This window comes from Sceloporus undulatus, chromosome 5 (assembly GCF_019175285.1).
Source record: "Sceloporus undulatus isolate JIND9_A2432 ecotype Alabama chromosome 5, SceUnd_v1.1, whole genome shotgun sequence".
Lineage (NCBI taxonomy): Eukaryota > Metazoa > Chordata > Lepidosauria > Squamata > Phrynosomatidae > Sceloporus > Sceloporus undulatus.
This window is the reverse complement of record NC_056526.1, coordinates 91,026,748-91,046,840: the sequence shown is the minus strand read 5'-3', so window position 1 is coordinate 91,046,840 and position 20,093 is coordinate 91,026,748. Positions and strand designations below refer to the sequence as shown.

The following is a 20,093-nucleotide window of genomic DNA, read 5'->3' as shown; positions in this document are numbered from 1 at the left end:
AGCATTGCTGATTGTAGGGTCTCCCATGTCAGACAAGCTTTTGCTGAGGAACCAGAATAAATGTGTAAAACAGCTACTGGGAAGCAGCAGTTGTTGGGGGGGGAATAGGGATGGAGGATGTCTCAGAGACAATGACAGTGGCATGACAGCTAACATTTAGTACTGCACAGAAAAAATAACATCAAGCCTCCCTTTGAATATCTTTTACCATGAAAACCCTATGATAAAACAATCTGAAATGAAACAAGTGATAGTGCGAAAAGATAAAACTCCCAGGACAGATGGCAGTCAACAAGCTATGAGGTACAGAAGAGGATAACTACAAGCAGCACTGTTGCTACTGACTTAACTGGAGTCAAACCAAAAGGACATTCAGCTGTTGATGTGCTCAGATGATAAAGGAAAGTCAGGAGCTACACAACCAAAATTGGAATATGGAATAATTATAGATAATTACACATTGTTTTATTCAAGAAATGAAAATTTAAGAAGAAATGGTATGGCATTAATAATGAGGTAAGATGTAGCAAAATCAGTCAAATGATATAATGCAAAGTCTGACTAAATAATATCAGTAAGACTTCAGAGAAAACTCATGGATTAAACAATAGTCCAAGTTTATGCTCCAACTACAGAGGCAGAAGAAGATGTAATTGAAAGATTTTACACTCCTGGCATCCAGGAGGAAATTGACCACACACCAGAATGGCTTCTTGTTAATCATAGGCAACTGGAATGCAAAAGTAGGGAACATGGCAGAATCAAAGGTTTTAGGAAAATATGGCCTTGGCTCACGAAATGAAGCAGGAGACCAACTGACTAAATTCTGTGAGGCCAACAGTTTGTTCATCACTTGGTTGCTTGCATTCTTCAAGCAACCAAGGAGGCAACATCACCTGGTGGACAATATAGAAATCAAATAGTGTGGTCTAATCGGAAGCAGAAGATGGAGAAACTCCATTCTCTATGCAAAAACAGGACTAATGAACAGACTGTGGCACAGACCCTGAACAATTAGTATCAAAAATTAAAGTAAAGCTAAAGAAGTAAGCTAAACCAACCACTGTGCCAAAATACTGCCTAAAGAACATCCATGTAGAAATTTAAAATAAAGTAAAAATAGATTTGAACTTTCAAGACTAACTGACCTGGAGCCAGAAAAACTCTGGACTGAAAACAGGGAGAAATGCAAAAAGACATTATCTGTAATCAAAAAGAAAGAGAAGCCCCACTGGATGATAGATGAAACTCTACACGCAGGTATGAACAAAGATGAGGAAAATAACTGTGTCAGAACCTTGAATACAACTGTTCAGTAACTTGTGCACAGGGACAAAGAAAACTACTCTAATAGAAGATTACAGTGAATATGGAAATGAAATCGGATAGTGAATATGGAGAGAAACAGAAAATGACAACAAAAAAGGAGGAACAAGAGACCTCTTTGACCAGATCCAAGAAAATGAAGGGAAATTTAAACCAAGAGTGGGAATGCTCTATGACTAGCAGAGGAACATGATCAAGTGGAAATAAAAATGCAATGGAAACAATACATGAAAGAACTATATAAAAGAGATGAAAGCATGACAGATTCATTCAAGGAAGAACTATTTCAAAATGAACCTCCCATTTTAGAAAGTGAAATGGAAGCTGTACTCAAAGCACTTGGGAAAAACAAATCACCAGAAACAGATGGCATACCAATAAAATTGGTTCAAGAGACAGAGTCTACTCTAGTTCTAGCTAAAATCTGTCAACAAATATGGAAAACAAAATTATGGCCCACAGATTGGAAATAATTTTAATTCAAATCACGAAGAAATGGGACACCAGGGATTGCAGTAACCACAAGACCGCTGCATTGACTTTCCATGGAAGCAAAGTGGTGCTCAAATTCAGGCAACAGGGACTTTTACCACACATGGAACAAGAATTGCCAGAGGTTCAAACTGGGTTCAGGAAAGGAAGAGGCACTAAGGATCATATTGCAAACATATATTGGATAATGAAATGAACCAATAATTTCAGAAGAAAATTAGTCTGTGCTTTATAGACTATAGCAAAGCCTTTGACTGTGAGTAGATCATGAAAAACTATGGATCACTCTTAAAGAAATGGGTGTGCCACAACATCTGACTGCCCTGACGTATAACTTCTACTCAGATTATGTGTTAGGGCAACCAGAGGTTACCATCAAGACAGAATACAGAGAAATGGAATGGTTTCCAATTGGCAAGGAGGTCAGGCAAGACTGCATTTTATCACCCTATCTATTTAATTTGTATGCTGAACATATCATACATAAAACAAGATTAGATTCTGAGGAAGGAGGTGTGAAAACTGGAAAAAGAAACATCAGCATGGTGACATGCAGATGACACCATACTACTGTTACCCAAATTGCTAGGTTATCAAGATGGCACCCACAAATAAATATATAATAGGGGAAATTTAATAGCTCAAATTAATAGCAATGAGAAGAGCAGGATAATACTGGCTGGGACACTTGCCTTTGTATACTGGTTCCAAAAATCAGAATTCCAGAGTTTATTAACAGCAAACCGGAAAATCGCCATTCACACAATAATATTTACACATACACAAGAACTAATAATATTAAAGATAGTAACTTGTAGCAAGGTTGAGGGAAGGTAATACCTTACCGGCCCAGAAACCGGGCTCCAATTTGGGAGACAGCTGAGAGCTGAACGTGATTCAAACCTGACTGCTCTGTACTGCTAGCTACTTTCTGTGTAGATGTCTGCTTGCTGTGTAGCACAGACAGCAGTACTGAGAGGCCAAGTTTGAATCTGAAAGAGTTTCTGCCTTATTGCAAAGTGGACCAAATTGCTTTATTTCAGGCACATGTATTTACAGCAAGAAATGGATTTTAAGTGCAATATTTTAGGAGTTGATAGGCTTAAGCGGCTTTCCCAGGGGAGAAGAATGGGATGCAATATGCCATAATGACATATGTGAATGTTCCCAGACAAAAAGAGTTTCATTCATTCCTTTTGTCTGCCATATGCAAAAGAACCTCCAGTCCAGCTCACTACCACCTTTCCCATAGTCAAGCGATTATGCTGACTCTGATCCTGAGAAATCCCATCTTGGCTAAGTGCCTTGGCTTCTACCATGTTGAGCCATCTGGATTTAATACGGTGTGGCTGGTTTCCTGTGCTGGAGGAGCCCCCTTTTGGCTACTTGCCTAAAACATCCCTTTTTCATATTACTTTGATACCAAGAGTCAAAGAAGGGTGATTGGGAACTGGATTTAGGGCTATATTACTAGCAAAAAAATAGCAAAGACTTGGAATGATTAATGAATGAAGTCAAAGAAGAAAGCTCAAAGACAGGTTTACATTTGAACGTTAAAAAACAAAAATAATGACCTGATTATTTACATAACATTAAAGCAGATGATGAAGACAATGAAACAGTTCAAGATTTCCATACCTTGGCTCAGTGTAGAGGCTGCAGTCAAGAAATAAGAAGAAGGCTGAAACATGGAAGGGCAACTATGAAGGAACTAGACAAGATCTTGAAGTGTCAAGATATATGATTGAATACTAAAGTTAGGATTATCTATGCCATCGTATTTTCCATTTCTGTGTATGGTTATGAAAGCTGGACAGTGAAGAAAGCTAATAGGAAGAAAATCAAGTGATTTGAAATGTAGCGCTGGAGAAGAGTTCTGCAGATTTTGTGCGCTACTAAATGACAAATAAATGGTTCCTAGAGCAAATCCCACAGACTCTACCTAGAAGTCAAGATGACTAAACTGAGCATGCCATACTTTGGATATATTATGAAACATATTAGTCACTAGAAAAGACAATAATGCTTCTTGGTAAGGTAGAAGGCAGTCAGAAAAGAGCAAGACCGCATTCCAGATGGCTGGATTCAATCAAGAAAGCCATGGCCTTAGTCTGCAATATGTGAGGAGGACCATTGATGATAGGATGACATGGAGGTCTCTCATTCTTGAGGTTGCCATAAGTCGAAGTCAACTTGACAACAGTTAACAACAATAACAATACATTAATTCAGCTTCACATTAGAGAAGAAATGCCTTCAACCTTTCAGACTAAGTAGAAATAAAATACATTATATGCTCATGCAATCCACCTGTTCTTGAAGATGTTGAATGAGCTCAGGTGTCTCACATCATTTACATAATCTGTAAACTGGTCCCCTGTGTCATTACAATTAATTAGAAATCCTTCCCTCATATTTACTGAAATCCTTTTATTCCCTACTATGGTACATTCTGCTGAAGTATGCATGAATTTACACTTATATAAGTGCTAGCAGGGTCTCTATTTGAAGACGACAGAAAGAACAGGAACAAATGACATTCTAGGCAAGATAAATCATGGGTAGACCAGATAATTGATAAACTACTTCACAAATCAGGTGCCAGGAAGAAAGAAGTATCAAGATGATACAAAGGAGAGAATGGCACTGATTAAATAAGGCAAAGTATGAATAGTAGGAAGTATTTAAAATGATAATAAAGTGTGTGACATGTTTTGAGGATCCAGGATTTCAGCAGGTGACTTTGGCATCCCAGGTGACAAAGAAATGCTTTATCATGAAGATACTGAAAAGGGAAGAATCAATAGGATTCATAACTGTTAGGAAAAAGAAGAAAATATATGGAAGAAGTCATATACAAGCTCAGATATGCATAGCCATATAATGAAAAATATAAACAGCATCACTGGATATGACAGAGAACTGTGAAAAGGGAGATTTGAATGAGAACATTAGGAGTACTATTTTTGACATGGTGGGATGTCTAGAACTGCTGGGAAAACTACCAAATTAGAACTGGATCACAAATGGTATACTACAAGGAGAAAAAAGTGGATTTGGTCCTACAAGGGAAAACAAGTGACAGCAAAGAAAAACAGAGAGGTTGTATGTTTTATCAACTGATGCTAGTTTTTCAATCCTTATACCACACTAATAGATACAAAGTGAAATGAGGCCCCCACAATTACACCAGTACAGAAATAAAAAACACATTGATAAGTATTATTTTTTTGGTGGATGAAGTTCTTGTGAAATGATAGGTTCTTCTGATTAGTCTTCATGTTTGTCAGAAGTTCAGCACACCTTTTCTTTTTAATTATTGATATCAAATTTAGATTAATAAATTTGTTTAATAATTTGACAAACTAAGTATGTAGGAATTAAAAAGGTTTCTATTTGTGGTGGGTTCCTGAAGAACTGTAAAATGCCCCTTTTTTAAAGGGGGAAGACACTACAGTTAAAGAAACTCTCATGGGTGGATGGTCCTGGAAAGAACAACAGCTCAGAACTGGAAGAACTAATGTCAGAGGACATAGCACTGAGCTAAGTGGAACAAGTGTCTGACTTAGTATTAGGAAACTTACTATGTTCAAAATCCTAACTGAGAGAATAGTTTTGGTGACAGTATTTGAAAAAGGCACAGTAAAAATGAATCTTAACAAAAAGTGTCTTCTGCGTTGCATATCAATGTTTTATTTACTTTCCAATACATGCCTTTTGTAGAAAACATTTAAATACTCTGATTACATGATCTCCCTAGAACTACATGATTGATTGATATTATTAATATGACTACTGTATTTAGCACTTTTATTTCAAAATGCATTTATTCACAGTCAATTTACTTGTATTTGTATACTGCAGTTTTCACAATGCACTGTGTTCAAAAAGGTTCACAAAAACCAATACCATAACCATAATTCTAATTTTAGTATATTCCAATAAACATCTGAATTAAAATTCACTTAAAACATTTCTGAATGTTAATTACTATTATGTAAAGCAACAGATCAGTCAACAATACCTAGTACCAAAATTATATTCACTTTAAGTAATTCACACTGCTTGGACTGTTCTCTGTTTAAGACTGACAACAGCAGCAACAACAACAACACTGTTATATGGAACAGACAACAGATTTCAAGCTATTGAAATACCTACTTGTTGGTTTGCCTCTGATGTTGAATGACCATGTTTTTCTCATGGATTGTCTCTAGCAAAGCAGTAGCCAAAGATTTGAGGTCAGAAATGGACTGTGGTGTGGCTGGTAAGCTACAGCCATGATCTTCTGATAGCAGTTCTTGGACTAGGAACATTTGAACAACAACAACAAAAAGTCAGACTTAGGTTTATGTCTAGCAATAACAAGTCAATTTATGAATCTCACTCCACCCCATACCAAAACTTATTCATTACTGACACAACCCCATGACCCACTACAGCGAGAAACACAGCATAAATCATAGTAAAAAACTGTCTCTCTCCAGGGAGACCATTTTCACTACAGGGTATTTCCTTGAGAGAACTTGTGAGGCAAAGAAAGATTTCAGTGTTTAGATATTTTTAAAGTCATAGCAGAAAGCAACTTCAGCCTCATCTTTATGTTTTCTGAGGTTTTTTTTTATCACTTTCTCCAGTGATGATCCATGGTACTCTGCTAATAAGAGCAATTTCTGGTGAATTACATCATTAGACCAGACAGTGTGTTTGGATATATATGTTTATGGCATAAGCAGAACTTCCTGACTAGATAAAATTTTCCAGGACGCTGGTCTTCAGACATACATGTTTCCAAAGCAAACAGGCATAGTGGACAACTAATTTGTGGTGCAAGTTTTAATATTTATGGGAATAATTCAGTTAATATAAAAAGAGGGAAACATTATTAACCCATATCACCAAATGATGCTTAATACATAGCACTACCAAAAAAAGAAGGGGAAAAAAGAACTAAATTCCTGCTATAACTATGATACTCTATTAAAATCAACTGTTGAATGGGGAGTCAACAGAGACAAATCCCACTGATTAAACAGGCCTGCTTTAGTTTGGACTAACAAAAGGATGCAGACCTTAATGATTTTATAGAATGTGCATATACTTATATTTCATCTGTATCTCACTGCAGTATTTGGACACACATGAACAGATTAGGATGAGATCATATGACATCATCAGAGCAGGTCTATGTAATTCTTGAAGTTCCGCTGTGTATTTGTGCAGGCATAACTATGCTGGTGAAAACTGCAATAGCAGAACAGGAGTGGGTATATATATATATATATATATATATATATATATACACACACACACACACACACACACACACACACACACACACACACCCAAAGGGCACAGAGATCTGAAGAAAGAAGGGCAGATTCTTTATAGTCATCATCTGAAACAGAAGGCTATTGAAATGGGACAGGGTGTACCAGGAGTGATAAGCACTATGGGAAGGACAACTTGCAAAATTGTCTATACTGATACACAGGCAATTTTGAGCACCACCCTTCTTGGGGCATTTTTAGCTTCAGTCATCTCCTGGAAGGATAGAATTGGAGAGACAGGCTGCTTTATGATAGTAGGCTTCTTTTTCAGATGACAGACACCAAGAATTTGCTTTCCTTTCTTCACACATTAGACAACCCAAGTAAAAGTTTACTACACTTCTTGTTGTTATGTGCATGAAAGTTGTTATCAACTTATGGTGACCCTAAGGTCATGGTATTTTCTTGGCAAAATTTGCTCAGAGGGGGTTTGCCTTTGACTTTCTCTGAGGCTGCGAAAATGTGACCTGTTTAGGATCACCCAGGTGGTTTCCATAGCTGAGCAGGGATTTGAACCCGTCTCCAGAGTTATAGTCCAGTGCTCAAACCACTATACAATGCTGATATAAGTAAGTAATTAAATAAGTAAGCAGTTATGCTAGTGCAGTGTTCCAATCAGATTCCAGCCCATAAATAATTTCTGAGTCCAAAGAGTTTACTATGTTTTGTGACAAATGTAAAATACAATCATATTCTCTTTGTGTCTTCTAAACCCTTCATGTTAGAGCACAGCTAACTTTGGAAGAGCACAATAAAAAGCAATCCCTTTCCACAACCTGCTTGGGGTCAAAAGGCAAAACTAAATTCTGCACTGGACACATGTGACCTTTCCTTAGTAATATTAAAGATCTAATTTGAGACTGTTTTTGTATTTGTGACACATAAACCCACTGCCACCACTGCCCTGTTTATTTTCTCTGCATCTCCTAGCCAATACAAGGAGGGTGGCATGGGAAATGAACAAAACGATGCAATCTATCACACACTATACACATTACTAGTGTAGGAGAATCTGGTCTCTTCTAGGGTTCAAGAATGGAGCTTTCAGTGAAATGAGTACAAGACTTTTATCAACATTTTCCCATATGTCAACATTCAAGAGAGAAGAAAAAGACATGGAGAAGCAGCAACTTTGTGCATTCTTTGTAATGGCTTGTCCTGGTTTTTTGGAGAAATAATGGGGCATATACTAATAATCTGGTGATCAAGATCTATGCTTCATAATAAGCATTACTTTTAGGAGGAAAAAAATTAAGGCAAAAATCTGTGCAGTACCTTGTTTTGCAGAGAGGACGCCAGTTAGTGCACTGCTATTTGACTTACTATGAGTCTTGGAATTTTTCCTTCTCTCTAGAGCATTCTAAACAAATAAAGAAAAACCAACTAAGAAAAAGTAAATATGTCTTTCTTTTCCTTCACATTTCCTCCCCACTAGGTTTTGTAGAAAAACCTGCCAATTGAAGGTACACTCCTTGCATCTGATGAAGTGGGCTGCCTTCCATAAAAGCTTAATGCCAAATAAAACCTGTTAAGTCTTTAAGGTGCCAGGAGACTCTTTCTGTACTCTCATAAGGGACACTGGTACCTGAAACTATCTTTCCTAACAAGCAATCTGCATAATTTAATCATAATCAGTAATTGATTAATTCTTCCCATACTAGCATATTTTATTTAATCATATAAAGTAATAGATTAATTTCCCCAAAAGTAGCAGAACATATGATGTCCAAAATCTGCCAAAACTGTTATGAAAAAGAAAATGGCTTAACAGCATAGGTGCTAAAATTACAAAATTGTACTCAGTCCCCTCAGTGGTGTTGTGAATGAATTCATTTACCATCAAATCAATCAAGTCTTTGAATTAGAAAATAAGTGGGAAAGAAATGCAGGTATACATTACAAACTTATACATGAGACATGTAGCACTTATAACTGCAAAAACTAACTTTACCTTGTATTTGGCAATGTTTGATTTCAGAATATTGACCTCTTCTTGAATCTGTTTTAATCGCTCATGAAGATATCTAGAAAGTAAGAAAACAGATTATAACATACCACCATTTCCTAGCATTTCAATAGGGACTGAAATGAAGAAAAGTGAAAACCTACACTCTAGAAACAGCATGTATAGAAATCTTGTAGCACTTGTGAGACTAACTACAGAAAAAAGTTAGCTAACATGGCTATATCTTTGAATCCTACACTCTAGAAAATAATTGTTGTTGTATGCGTCAAGTCATTTCTGACTCATGTTGATTGTATCACAGGAAAGTTTGTTAGGGGGGTGTTTGTTTGCAAGATTTGTTCAGAGGGCCTTTGCCTTTGGCTTCCTCTGAGGTTGAGAGAGAGCGTGATTTGCTCAAAGTTATCCAATGGGTTTCCATGGCTGCTTGTGGAACCCTAGTCTCCACCATCGCAGATCAATACTCAAACTAATACACCATGTTCGCTCTCGACAGAAAGTAATGCTCAAGTATTAATACATCTCAAGTCTGCAATTAGGGGGCTTGAGATTTTAAAGTAAACTCTAAGATTTAACCTACTATATCCTAAGCCCATCACCAACTAATTGACCAAAGGGGCTAGGAATGCCTTGCAAATAATTTTTAGTACTCTCATATAATAACAAGTCAAGATTTTTCTGGGTAAAGCTATTAAAGTCAAACATATTTCATATCAGTACTTGTAGCATAGATTTGGCTTCTAAATACCTTTTAGCATTTTATTGTTTTGAGACTAACATTTAGAATTGCACAATGTTAGCGACAACAAGAGCGAATGATATATTACTTCATACTCTAGAGAAATGTTTGTTTTAAAATACACTCACCTGTTCTCCATACAAAGTGCATCAATATCAATAATGCGGTTTACGTGTCCTCCAAGAACATGGTTGAGTTCCTGGTTTAATCTGTCAGACTTATCTTGGTAAAAAGAACGCTCCTCTTTTACATCCTGGAGCTCATCCAAGGCTGCTTGAAGATCATGTTGCAGAGCTTCAATCTGATAAGAAAGCCAAACTGAAAAGCATTACTGGTGCAGTCTACTCTTCTGAAGACCACAGTAACCTTTGCACTTTTACAGTTTTAGGAAGAGAAAGCTAACAAAAGAACTGTCTCTCTTCTTACAGCTAATGCTGCAAAATTTATTTGCCCAGAAATGCCCCCCAGTTCTCAGTGCAATTTAAGACCAAACTATATATGGCAGTGGAAAACCCACTGATTTAAAGACAGATTTCCTGCAGTCAGGTAGGGTGGAATGGAGCAATCAAATTTTAAAAGGGGAAAGAAGAGATATGGAGGGCTTCAGAATACTCATCCATCTCCCTTCAGCCACTCTCACCAGCCATGCTCAGTTCCTATACTAGAGCTTGACTAAGTAGGTAAGAGAAAGGAGGTGAGCCAAGCACATGGCTAGAATACTGAACAAACTATATATGGCACACATGACTTTACCTATAAAAATTAGATTATAGGCAAAGAGGATTCACATAACTCAATTAGTTATAGGATGGCTGTAGAGAACCACTATGTTCAGAGAGAGAACAGCACTGAAAAATGGATCCTGGGAGACAACCAAAGGATATTGGGCTCCCTGCCAATCTCTGATTGGCTGATATTGGCAGTAGTATTATCAGGGCAAGACTTTATGGCAGAGCTCTTTGGTCTCAGTTGGCATAACAAGCAGGAGGGCTACCTTATGTCTAACTTATGACATGTTAAAGTACATGAAAAAACACAGAGTGCCATTGAAAGAGGGAGGCTCCTTAAAAATCCATTACATACAGAGTTTTAAATGACCTAACTCCATAACTAGCTATGAGCAACGGAACCAGGGGCCAGAGCTCTGCTTATGTTTTTCTGTTCTTTTCCTCATTTAAGAGCCATTGGTCCATACTGGTGGTATCAGGATTTTAATCACAAGCTTCGCACATTGTGATTAAAACCCTGATACCAACAGTATCATACATTGTGATTAATACCCTGGTACCACACATTATGTTACTTACCTGTTCTCGTGCTTTCTCCAACTGCTGGACAAGATCTTCCCGCTCATGTGGTGCAAAATGGCGTGCTCCAACCTCCTCATCTCCAAGTCTTTGCTTTGCTATTGTCATTCTAAGGAGCTGAAGGAAACAGCAGAGACAGCACATGAATGAAGGTAGTTAAATGAGGATCAGAGGAGGCAGCCATTTTGTATATTTCCCAGCAGTAAGGCCTGGTTTGCCACCAAATGTAACAGGCAGCTGTAGCCAATCATAGGTTCAAACATTTGTTCTTGACCCCATGACATCCATGTTTGTCAATATACATATGTTTGTCATGTATGACTGATATGATGCCAATGTCTGTCAGGAGAATAGTGCCAGCAATCCTATTAGTTTAGTCCAATCCTAGACAAAACACTTAAGATAATATGCAGAGATTTGTATAACCAGAAAGGAAGAGAAAATCAGGTGTATGCCTCATGCACTATGGACAGCCTCTTACTCATTTCAGGCATGGCAAAGGTATGTGCACATGTTCCTCTATCACACACTTGTTTTCTCTTCCATGAGATTGCTGATTAGTTGACTTTTCCAGCTGCCCCACAAGGGTGAGTTAACAGAAGCACTGCAACATCAAGCCATGGGTTTTCTGTGTGCAATATTCATCATACACTGAACAAGAATGCTTTGTTCAGCAAGCACACCTTTCCAAGGTGACTGCTCAACTGTGATATATGAATGTGCGTGTGTGTACAAATCTTATCAAATTACACAACTACAAAAAGAAAAGAAAGTGGAACTATTAAAGGGGAATGCACATCGACAAAGCTGCACATACCAAGAAGCTAATATGATCTCATGATGGGCAGACGTGTATGTTTAAATCCAAATCTGCTTCAATCAATTACAAAACATGCATAAGGGTTAAGTGTACAATTTTGAGTTAACCCTATGGTGTTTGATGATTACTTTTTCTTTTACAAAATTTTGCTTTTAGCTGCTCTGAGCATGTCAGTATGGGTGGGATATAAACAAATTATGTCAAGGACATGAGCATCCAAGTAATTTATATTATAACAAAATAATGCATGACTATGTGGACTGAATCTTCATATCATTTGTGACTTGCCTGTCTGTTCATAAAATATCTATGGGTCCTCTCCTAGCATTTTTCTCTCAGGTGGGTTCCAGCACCAAAAACTGGGCTACACAGAAAGCACTTTGAGGGATAGGTTTCCACAAGAGGTCAGGCACTCCTCACCTGCGCAACCCTTCCCATTATAAGAGAATGGAAGATCTGAGTTTAGACCTATGGATCTATGACTGTTTTATCTTGTGCAGACTTTAGGCTTCATTTTAATTTCTAACAGAGAACAATTTTATCATCAGGGTAAAAACCAAAATACTAGAGGATATTACTGATTTATTGAGTGTCTAGTTCTCTTTACCTGATATTTTCGTGTGTTTTAGCAACACTGAGGGGTGAGGAATCCCCTGCCACCATCTCTTCCACCTCCAGTTCTATCACTCTCCTATGGAGAGTGGAAGTTGAGGATTCTGAACCACAGATCCTGTTGATCAGGGATACTCTTCATGTGGTTTTCCAAGGGTCCAACTTACATGAAGAGCCACGCAGATCAATGTTTCTTAAGCTATCTGTTGTGGGAAACCAGCAGGATTTCTCTCCCCAATGGGTCAGAGGCTGGTTCTATACTTGTGCCTATTGGCTACAACTGGTTTTCCCCTCTTTCCTGTAAACTCTATAGGGCCTAGCAGTGACTTGTGGACCTGTACCAGTCCACAGACCACCACTTTCAGTAGCATTGCCATAGATATCAAAACTCTTTCATCTTCAGATTCACAGATGATACTAAAAAGGACAACCAAATGGAACTTTTTTTGCCAATAGTAGCAATTATCTGCCCACATCGCAACTTTCAACAACTTTCAACGAAATTTCTACTGCCCATGTCTACAGTCCAAGTGTGGGCAGAAGGTAGACCTAGTAGTAGATCTTCATGTGATTTACGCTTGACTGAAAAGGATTTTTAACACCTGGTTTGAACAACAAAATATTTCCCCCTGCTTACAGCACCTTATGCTGTGCTCTAAACTGAAGAAAGTTTAGGGTAACCAAACATGGATTAATTGTGAAGCATTTTGAAAAATGGACTACAGCTCCAAGAATCCCCTATCTAGAATGGTTTTGGATGGATTGTGTGGAAAGACTGTGAACTCTATTCATTTCTGGTCCTCAAAACAAATTACTGGGCTCAGAATCCTTTCATTCTAAGCGAAAGCCTTTTGCATCAGGGTCTTGTGGTCTGAGTGTTGGACTACGACTCTGGACACCAGGATTTGATTTCCAGTTTGGCCAGGAAACCCAGTTTTGGGGAGGCAATGGCAAATCTCCAGTGAACAAATCTTGCCAAGAAAACCCTGTGATAGGTTCACCTTAGGGTCACCATAAGTTGGAAATGACTTAAAGAAACAACAACAACAACAACAACAACAACAACAACAACAACATGGAGGCTCATCTCAGAGTTTCAATAAAATAGATCCTGCAAAGGTGACACATGCTCACATCAACTGTACTGCACCCTCTCAGGAAAGTGCACATTGGAACAAGATCTTAGAGCCAGAGTTTCTAAAAGTGAGGAATGCAATCTTTACAAGTTTGTTCAGTGCCTTGGAGACACCAGTATGTTTATGACTAGACTTAAAAAACCACATCAATTCTTTTGTCAGGCGAGATGCACCCAAAAAAACACCCAAAACACTTCATCACTGCTAACATGATCTTTGATAGCAAGTGTGCAAGTAGCATGAACTCTATTAGAATCCAACCTTTCCCCAACCTACTGTCAAAAACTGTTTTGAAGAATGAAAATAAAGTACCCAAGCAGCCCACAGAATGATGAGGCCATAGTGGATGCAACTATTTAATTTTCTTCCCTACTTTGCATAGCTAGAAGAGAAAAAAAAGAGAGAAAATTACATCTCAGTGGCCCAATTTGTAGAACTGATGCAGAGGCATGAGAAATCTGCAGTGAAAACTCCCATGACTTAACATTTTGCAGCTGCGCTACAGAATTAATGCACATCATTATATTTCATGAATTAGGAGATCACTCTTCTGAAATTGAGCACTGCGTATTAAGGCTACCTAAAGCAATTTCAGGATGCCAATCACTGAAGTACCTACGGGCCAATTAAAATATTGCTGATGCAAATGACCCGCGATCCTCTGCTTCAGCCCCATTAAGCCCACACTGCTGTGGCTGCTATTTGTCATTTGACAAGCTCCACGGGGTGACTGACTTGCAGCCCTGAATGAAGCATTGACCCCCATGCTGGTTTCATTTGGGCAATTTGGGTTGTTTTTACAGACTCTGACAGACCACCTCCCAAAAAGGGGAAGGAAAGAAAAGGAAAAAAGGTGTGGTGGTGATTATTGTTGTTATTATTATTGTATGTGTTTGTTTTTAATATTAAAAAAAAATTCTGACATGAATGGAAAGCGCTTAGAAAGAGGACCAAGAGAAGGTATGGAAAGGGAAAGAATCATGCACTTCAAATTTTAATTTAAAAGGCAAAGCTTTACAAGTTGCTCCATTAACTGAAGTAATTCTGACTATCTCTTTCATGGAGTTAACAGACTGTGTGGATCCTCTCCACTTGACTCTCATATATATTTAGCCTTAGCCATGGTTAAATGCTTTGTTAGTACTCACATTATCCACAGCCAACAGAAAATTATCACAGGAGCCACTTCCAAAATTTTTCTCTCGCTCTGTTTTAATCTTTGAAAGCTCAAATTCCAGCCATGTGACAAATAGTTAGGAAAGATCTCACAAGACTCGTCCAACATGTTGGTGGACTTTAAATGTTACCAAAACAAAGTGGGAAGGATATGATTTATCAGTGGAACCATTTATGAAGGACACCCACACCCCAGGTGATCATGAATCATGGTTAGTGTCAATGATGGCATTCACACTAACCATGATTCAGAATGGCATTGGCAATAGCCATAATTTTATGACAAGCAGTTATGGATGATGCAGAAAGGGCAAAGTCCCAGAGAGGAGGCAGGAAGAGGCTAAAATGGAGGAAGCACTCAGTCCCATGGGTTATAACACTTCTTTAAATTTACAAGTACAGATTAGGAATATGGAGGTCATGTATAGATTAGGAATATAGAGGCTGACAGAGGAAATACCTTCATTTGAAGGTATCTGTTTAAAAGACTGTCCAGGCCAAGTCTTATTTAAATATTTAAGAGAAAAAACCATCTGAACAAGGAAGCAATCTCCACAGCTGAAATAATGCAGTTTGAAAATACTTTGTCATGGCTCTATGCTATGGAATTTTCAGATGTGTAGTCTATTGTGGCACCAGAGCTCTCTATCAGAAAAGTCTAAATATCTTGCAAATCCAGAATAAGATAGCATTGTGCGTGGCAGTAAAAGTGGTGGCAAACTGCAGTGCAGATCCAGCCGAGATCTTACAATACTGTGCTCCACTCCATAGCCCTTCCTGACACCTTCTTCCGTTCCCCCCCCCCCCCCCCCCCCCACGCAGCATTTCATGTCCAGCAGGCATGCTCAAGACTTCGTTCAGTTGCTTGTTGTAATGATTCTCCTCTTAGGGTCTGTCTATCTGTCTCCTTCTCTTTCTTTCTGGCTGCTTGGTTTTTTTTTTTGCACTTATTGTCAGTCTAGTCAGAAATAGTAATCTAATGTTGTGAAAACAAAGCCTTTACTGACAGAGCAATTGCAGGATGTGTGGTCTATAATGATTATAAGTGAACTGTCAGCCATTATGCACTTGGCTGGCTGAAAAAATGAGATAAAAATGTTTCAAAATATATTACCATTTGTTTACTATTAGAAAAGAAATAATGTAACATAAAAGCTCAAGTGTTATGTTTAATAAGGTTTGTTTTAAATGGGGGATCATGGGGTCTCTTTTTTACAAGTCAGATAAAGTGCTAGATACCAGCAGGACACTTCAGAGATATCTGCAACTTCTCTATAAGGAAGTAGGTCTTGCCTAAAGCTTCTCTGGAAGCTTCAGAGCTTTGGACTGGGGGTTCAATTTTTCCGGCCAACCGATATATTTTGTGTAAAGGTAAGTTGCCCTCTGCCCCCAGCATCTTTGGAAGAGATTGTTGTTTGGTTTTCCACTTTCGTGTATTGGGTGGGATGGGGTAGTTTGCTATGACTTATTTTTCAGAAAGACAGAGCTGTGAGGGGTGGCCCTTTTGAGAGAGATGGCTAGAAGAAATAAACAGAAAAATATCAAAGCTGAACAGACCTGGGTACCAGTAGAGAGATCAGGTGGGAATGAACAAGCAGGTATGTTAACTATATTGTTGTATTAAAGCACAATAAAATATTTCTTGCTAACATTCAAACATTTCCAGCACTGTTTCATGATACAAGAAATGACACACTTGCTAATTTCAGCCTCTCACTTCAAAAATAATATTTTTCTCCTGGTGAATCAGAGCTGCATTCACTCATCCAGATTTCCCGTCTTCTATTCCAGTGTTGTTTCTTATTTTAAAGGCAGCACTGCAAGCAGTTTGGGTTTTTTGCCCCCTATTTGTGTTAAGTGTCTAAGAAGTACATTTTTTCCAGTGGCAGCATGAAACAAAAGCCAGCTTTAAACCTTGGACAGGCTGCTTCTAGGAGCCCCTCTGGTGGCATGTGTCAAACTGGATAAGAGATTGTGATCAGTCATAAAAATAAACAGCCTTAGCAACTCTACTTGCCTCACAAGCTGCAGTGTCACTTGGACTCTGTTAACAGTGGGCACAAATTGTTCAAAGAGGCTGCTAGAAAGGGTTTCTGGTTACTGCATATTTGAGATGCAGATAAATGAAAGAAAATATTTTTAATACTATGCAAAGTTTTCTTTTGTAACCCAACTTGTCTTCTATGTCTAATGTAGGGATCATCACCTAAAACAAATCCCTCTCCCAATTCCCTATTAGTTATTAGCAAGCGTAAAGCAATTGTGCACCTTTCAAAACAACATCTGATTTAAAAACAAGCTTCTCCTCCTATTGATGGAGACGTCTACCAAAGAATTTCTCCTCCTCACCACCATGGCTCAGTTTGCTTGGGGGAAAAACAACTGTACAGTATGAATCATACACATCTGAGCAGAGCTGATCCATAAAGCATCTTTTCAGGCTGCAAAAGCAGCTGCCTGCTCATCTCTTGCCAGAGGTGACACTGGCAGAGACCATCTGGGCATTCAGCCTCTCCACTTTGGAAGAGACAGAAGCACAGCTTTCAAAAGCATACACAAATTATTCTTCAGTGTGTGTGCATAGCTGTTTTTTCTTGTTTTTAAAATGATCATTACACTGCTTTATCTACAACTGCAACAAAATTAACAATCTGCCATCACAGCAGGGCTTGGTTTGCTGAACCCAGTGGTTCAAGGGGGGGGAAAATCCAAAAAGGCTGCTTTCAAAAGCTAAGTGAAAATAAATTATAGCTGGCTGGCCAAGCAAACAGAAGTTCATAGCAGATCCGAGAAAAGTGCCATGCTATTTCTTAGGAAAGTTAAGATGTGGTATAATAAAAAATGAACATCTTGAACTCCATCAGTCTCTAGTATGATTTGCCTTTGTTTTGGTCTGTTCTGTTGCAATTATTACTGGCACTGCAGCACTTTCTCCCCTTTCTGGGTGAATATGCACACATAGCCTCTGAAATCTGTCCACTACTCTCCATGTTCTAGCCTGGGGAACAACTTTACATGAACTGTGCAGACAGTTAGCCTTTTAACTGGTTGGCCTCTTTGTGTGTGTGTATTTGTAAAGCAGCCTACAACTTTATTGAGCAAGCTATTTCTAAAACATGGATGTTAGCACACATCTGTGTTTCTCAGGAACAGCACACTTAGACCCACAGAAATTCGAATTCAAGTACAGAGAAAGACATGGGTATCATCCAGGGCATATGGAAATTACCAATGGTTTGGGGTTTTTTTAATGTGAAGTTGAAGACTTTCATGGCGGGCATCCATAGTTTTTGTGGGTTTGGGAGGCTACAAGGCCGTATTCTAGAAGAGTTTATTTCTGACATTTCGCCAGTAGCTGTAGCTGTCCAAATGTCAGGATTAAACTCTTCTAGAAATGACCCCATAGCCCGAAAACCCCACAAAAAACTAGACTTTAAAAAAGCTTTTCCCCTCTTTAAAAATGTATAGGTATAGTTAGGCATGAAGATCCAGTGTGTTGTGGTGCAGCAGTTTCAGTGTTGGACTATGACTCTGGAGACAAGGGTTCGAATCTTTTCTCAGCTATGGAAACCCACTGGTTGACCTTGGACAAGTTACGTCCTCTCAGCCTCTTAGGAAGGGAAAGGCAAACCACTTCCGAAAAAATCTTGCCAAGCATGATGGGTTGTGATACATCCGCCACAAGTCGTAAATGATGTGAAGGCATGCAACAACAACAACGACAAAGGTGGATATAAGAATCAAGGACATATGGGGACATATAGGTTGCATTCTAGAAAGAACATTCTACAGTCTAGAAAACCAAATATTTAAAGTATTCAAGAAGTAGAAATAATAATTTAAGTGGCTGATTAGATAAAATCTAGCATTCTTAGATTTGATGCTGATTTCAACATAAGATTAAGATTCTGCAACATCAACTAAAACTGCCTCACCCCCATTTTTATGCCATACCATGTTTTCTTTTTTCTTTCTTTCTTTTGGTTTAATATTGGAGTGAATGATCTGCTTTTCCAGTATAGAAGCGTTAGCCCTCTTAGTTATATTTTTAACCAAGACTTGTTAACAGGCTACCCCTCCCTGGAATTTCATGCTGTTCACATTAGATTTCAGCACTAAGAATAAAGACTGCTTCTTTTTTGTTCTGTAACAGCACAAATTAATGAAGCAAAATGATGTGGTAAAAGCTAAAGGATAAGCAGGCAGCTGAAAGAAGTTAGCGGCACTCAAGTATTCAGAGTCTGATGAAGTCTAAAGGTTTCATGGATTCTGCCTTGGGCTGGCAATTGGCAGTGCTGACAGCTGCTTCTCATCCATTTGTTTTCCCATCTATAAGCATGTAAATAAATAAAAAGATTTGCACCAAGATGCAAGCAAAATTCAACAGGGCCTTTTGTCTCTCAAGTACAGAGGCCCTTAGGTTCTCATATTTCAGGGAAGAAAGAATGCAAATGGGACATATCAGGACTTATTTTGCTTATGGTGGAAATTTCCATTTAAGAGGCTGTCTAAAGAGAAGACATTGAAAAACATAGAAACACAAAGATCTTTTATGCTTAAGTTACTACCCAATATATAATATCATCACAGACAGCAATAGGCATCACTTTTTCATTTTACAAAAGTTCTGCACACCAGTAATGCTATGGGTTTCATAGTTATAAGCTAAGAAAACAACCTGGCTCATATGCAGTGGGCCACTGTGGTTTCTTATCATGAAAATTCACCATGGCAAGTGTCAGGGCCACACACTTGTTATTTGCGAATGAAGAGTTTAAAGCCTCTTTCTGCTTTTAGGAACAAACCAGAATTCTTGTTATGTCTGAATATGGGAAACTGGTTTGTTCAAACCATTTTTATTTAGAAAAAGATTGGGATCAAACTAGTTTCATATTACTTCTGAATCACAGCAATAGGATGCACCTTGCCAAAAAGTGTAATATAAGGCCCGAACAGACAGGCCAAAATAAAGCTGCTTCAGGCCACTTTGGAAGTGTGCTGTTTAAATGATGCATGCAACCTATGAGGCTGGAAGCCATGCCAAAACAATGCTCCAGTCCTAAGGACTGGAGCGCAGCTTTGGCACAGCTTCTGGCCTCTTAAGATGCGTGTATCATTTAACCAGCATACCTTCAAAGTGACCCGAAGCAACTTTATTTTAGCCTGTCTGTTCAGGTCTATAGTGTAGCCTG

General features: G+C 38.4%; 1 protein-coding gene across 4 annotated transcripts in view; it reads right to left on the bottom strand.

Moving 5' to 3' along the window:
* Positions 1 to 20,093, bottom strand: part of CCDC149 (coiled-coil domain containing 149) — a 64,452-nt gene that overhangs the window by 18,582 nt on the left and 25,777 nt on the right. For all 4 annotated transcript variants that reach the window (XM_042470639.1, XM_042470640.1, XM_042470642.1 and 1 more), the window contains 5 exons: positions 11,158 to 11,274; positions 9,979 to 10,151; positions 9,100 to 9,172; positions 8,424 to 8,508; positions 5,980 to 6,124 (listed from right to left, as the gene is read on the bottom strand). In XM_042470639.1, coding sequence (XP_042326573.1) covers positions 5,980 to 6,124; positions 8,424 to 8,508; positions 9,100 to 9,172; positions 9,979 to 10,151; positions 11,158 to 11,274 — 593 coding nt within the window. The remainder of the gene's footprint in view (positions 1 to 5,979; positions 6,125 to 8,423; positions 8,509 to 9,099; positions 9,173 to 9,978; positions 10,152 to 11,157; positions 11,275 to 20,093) is intronic.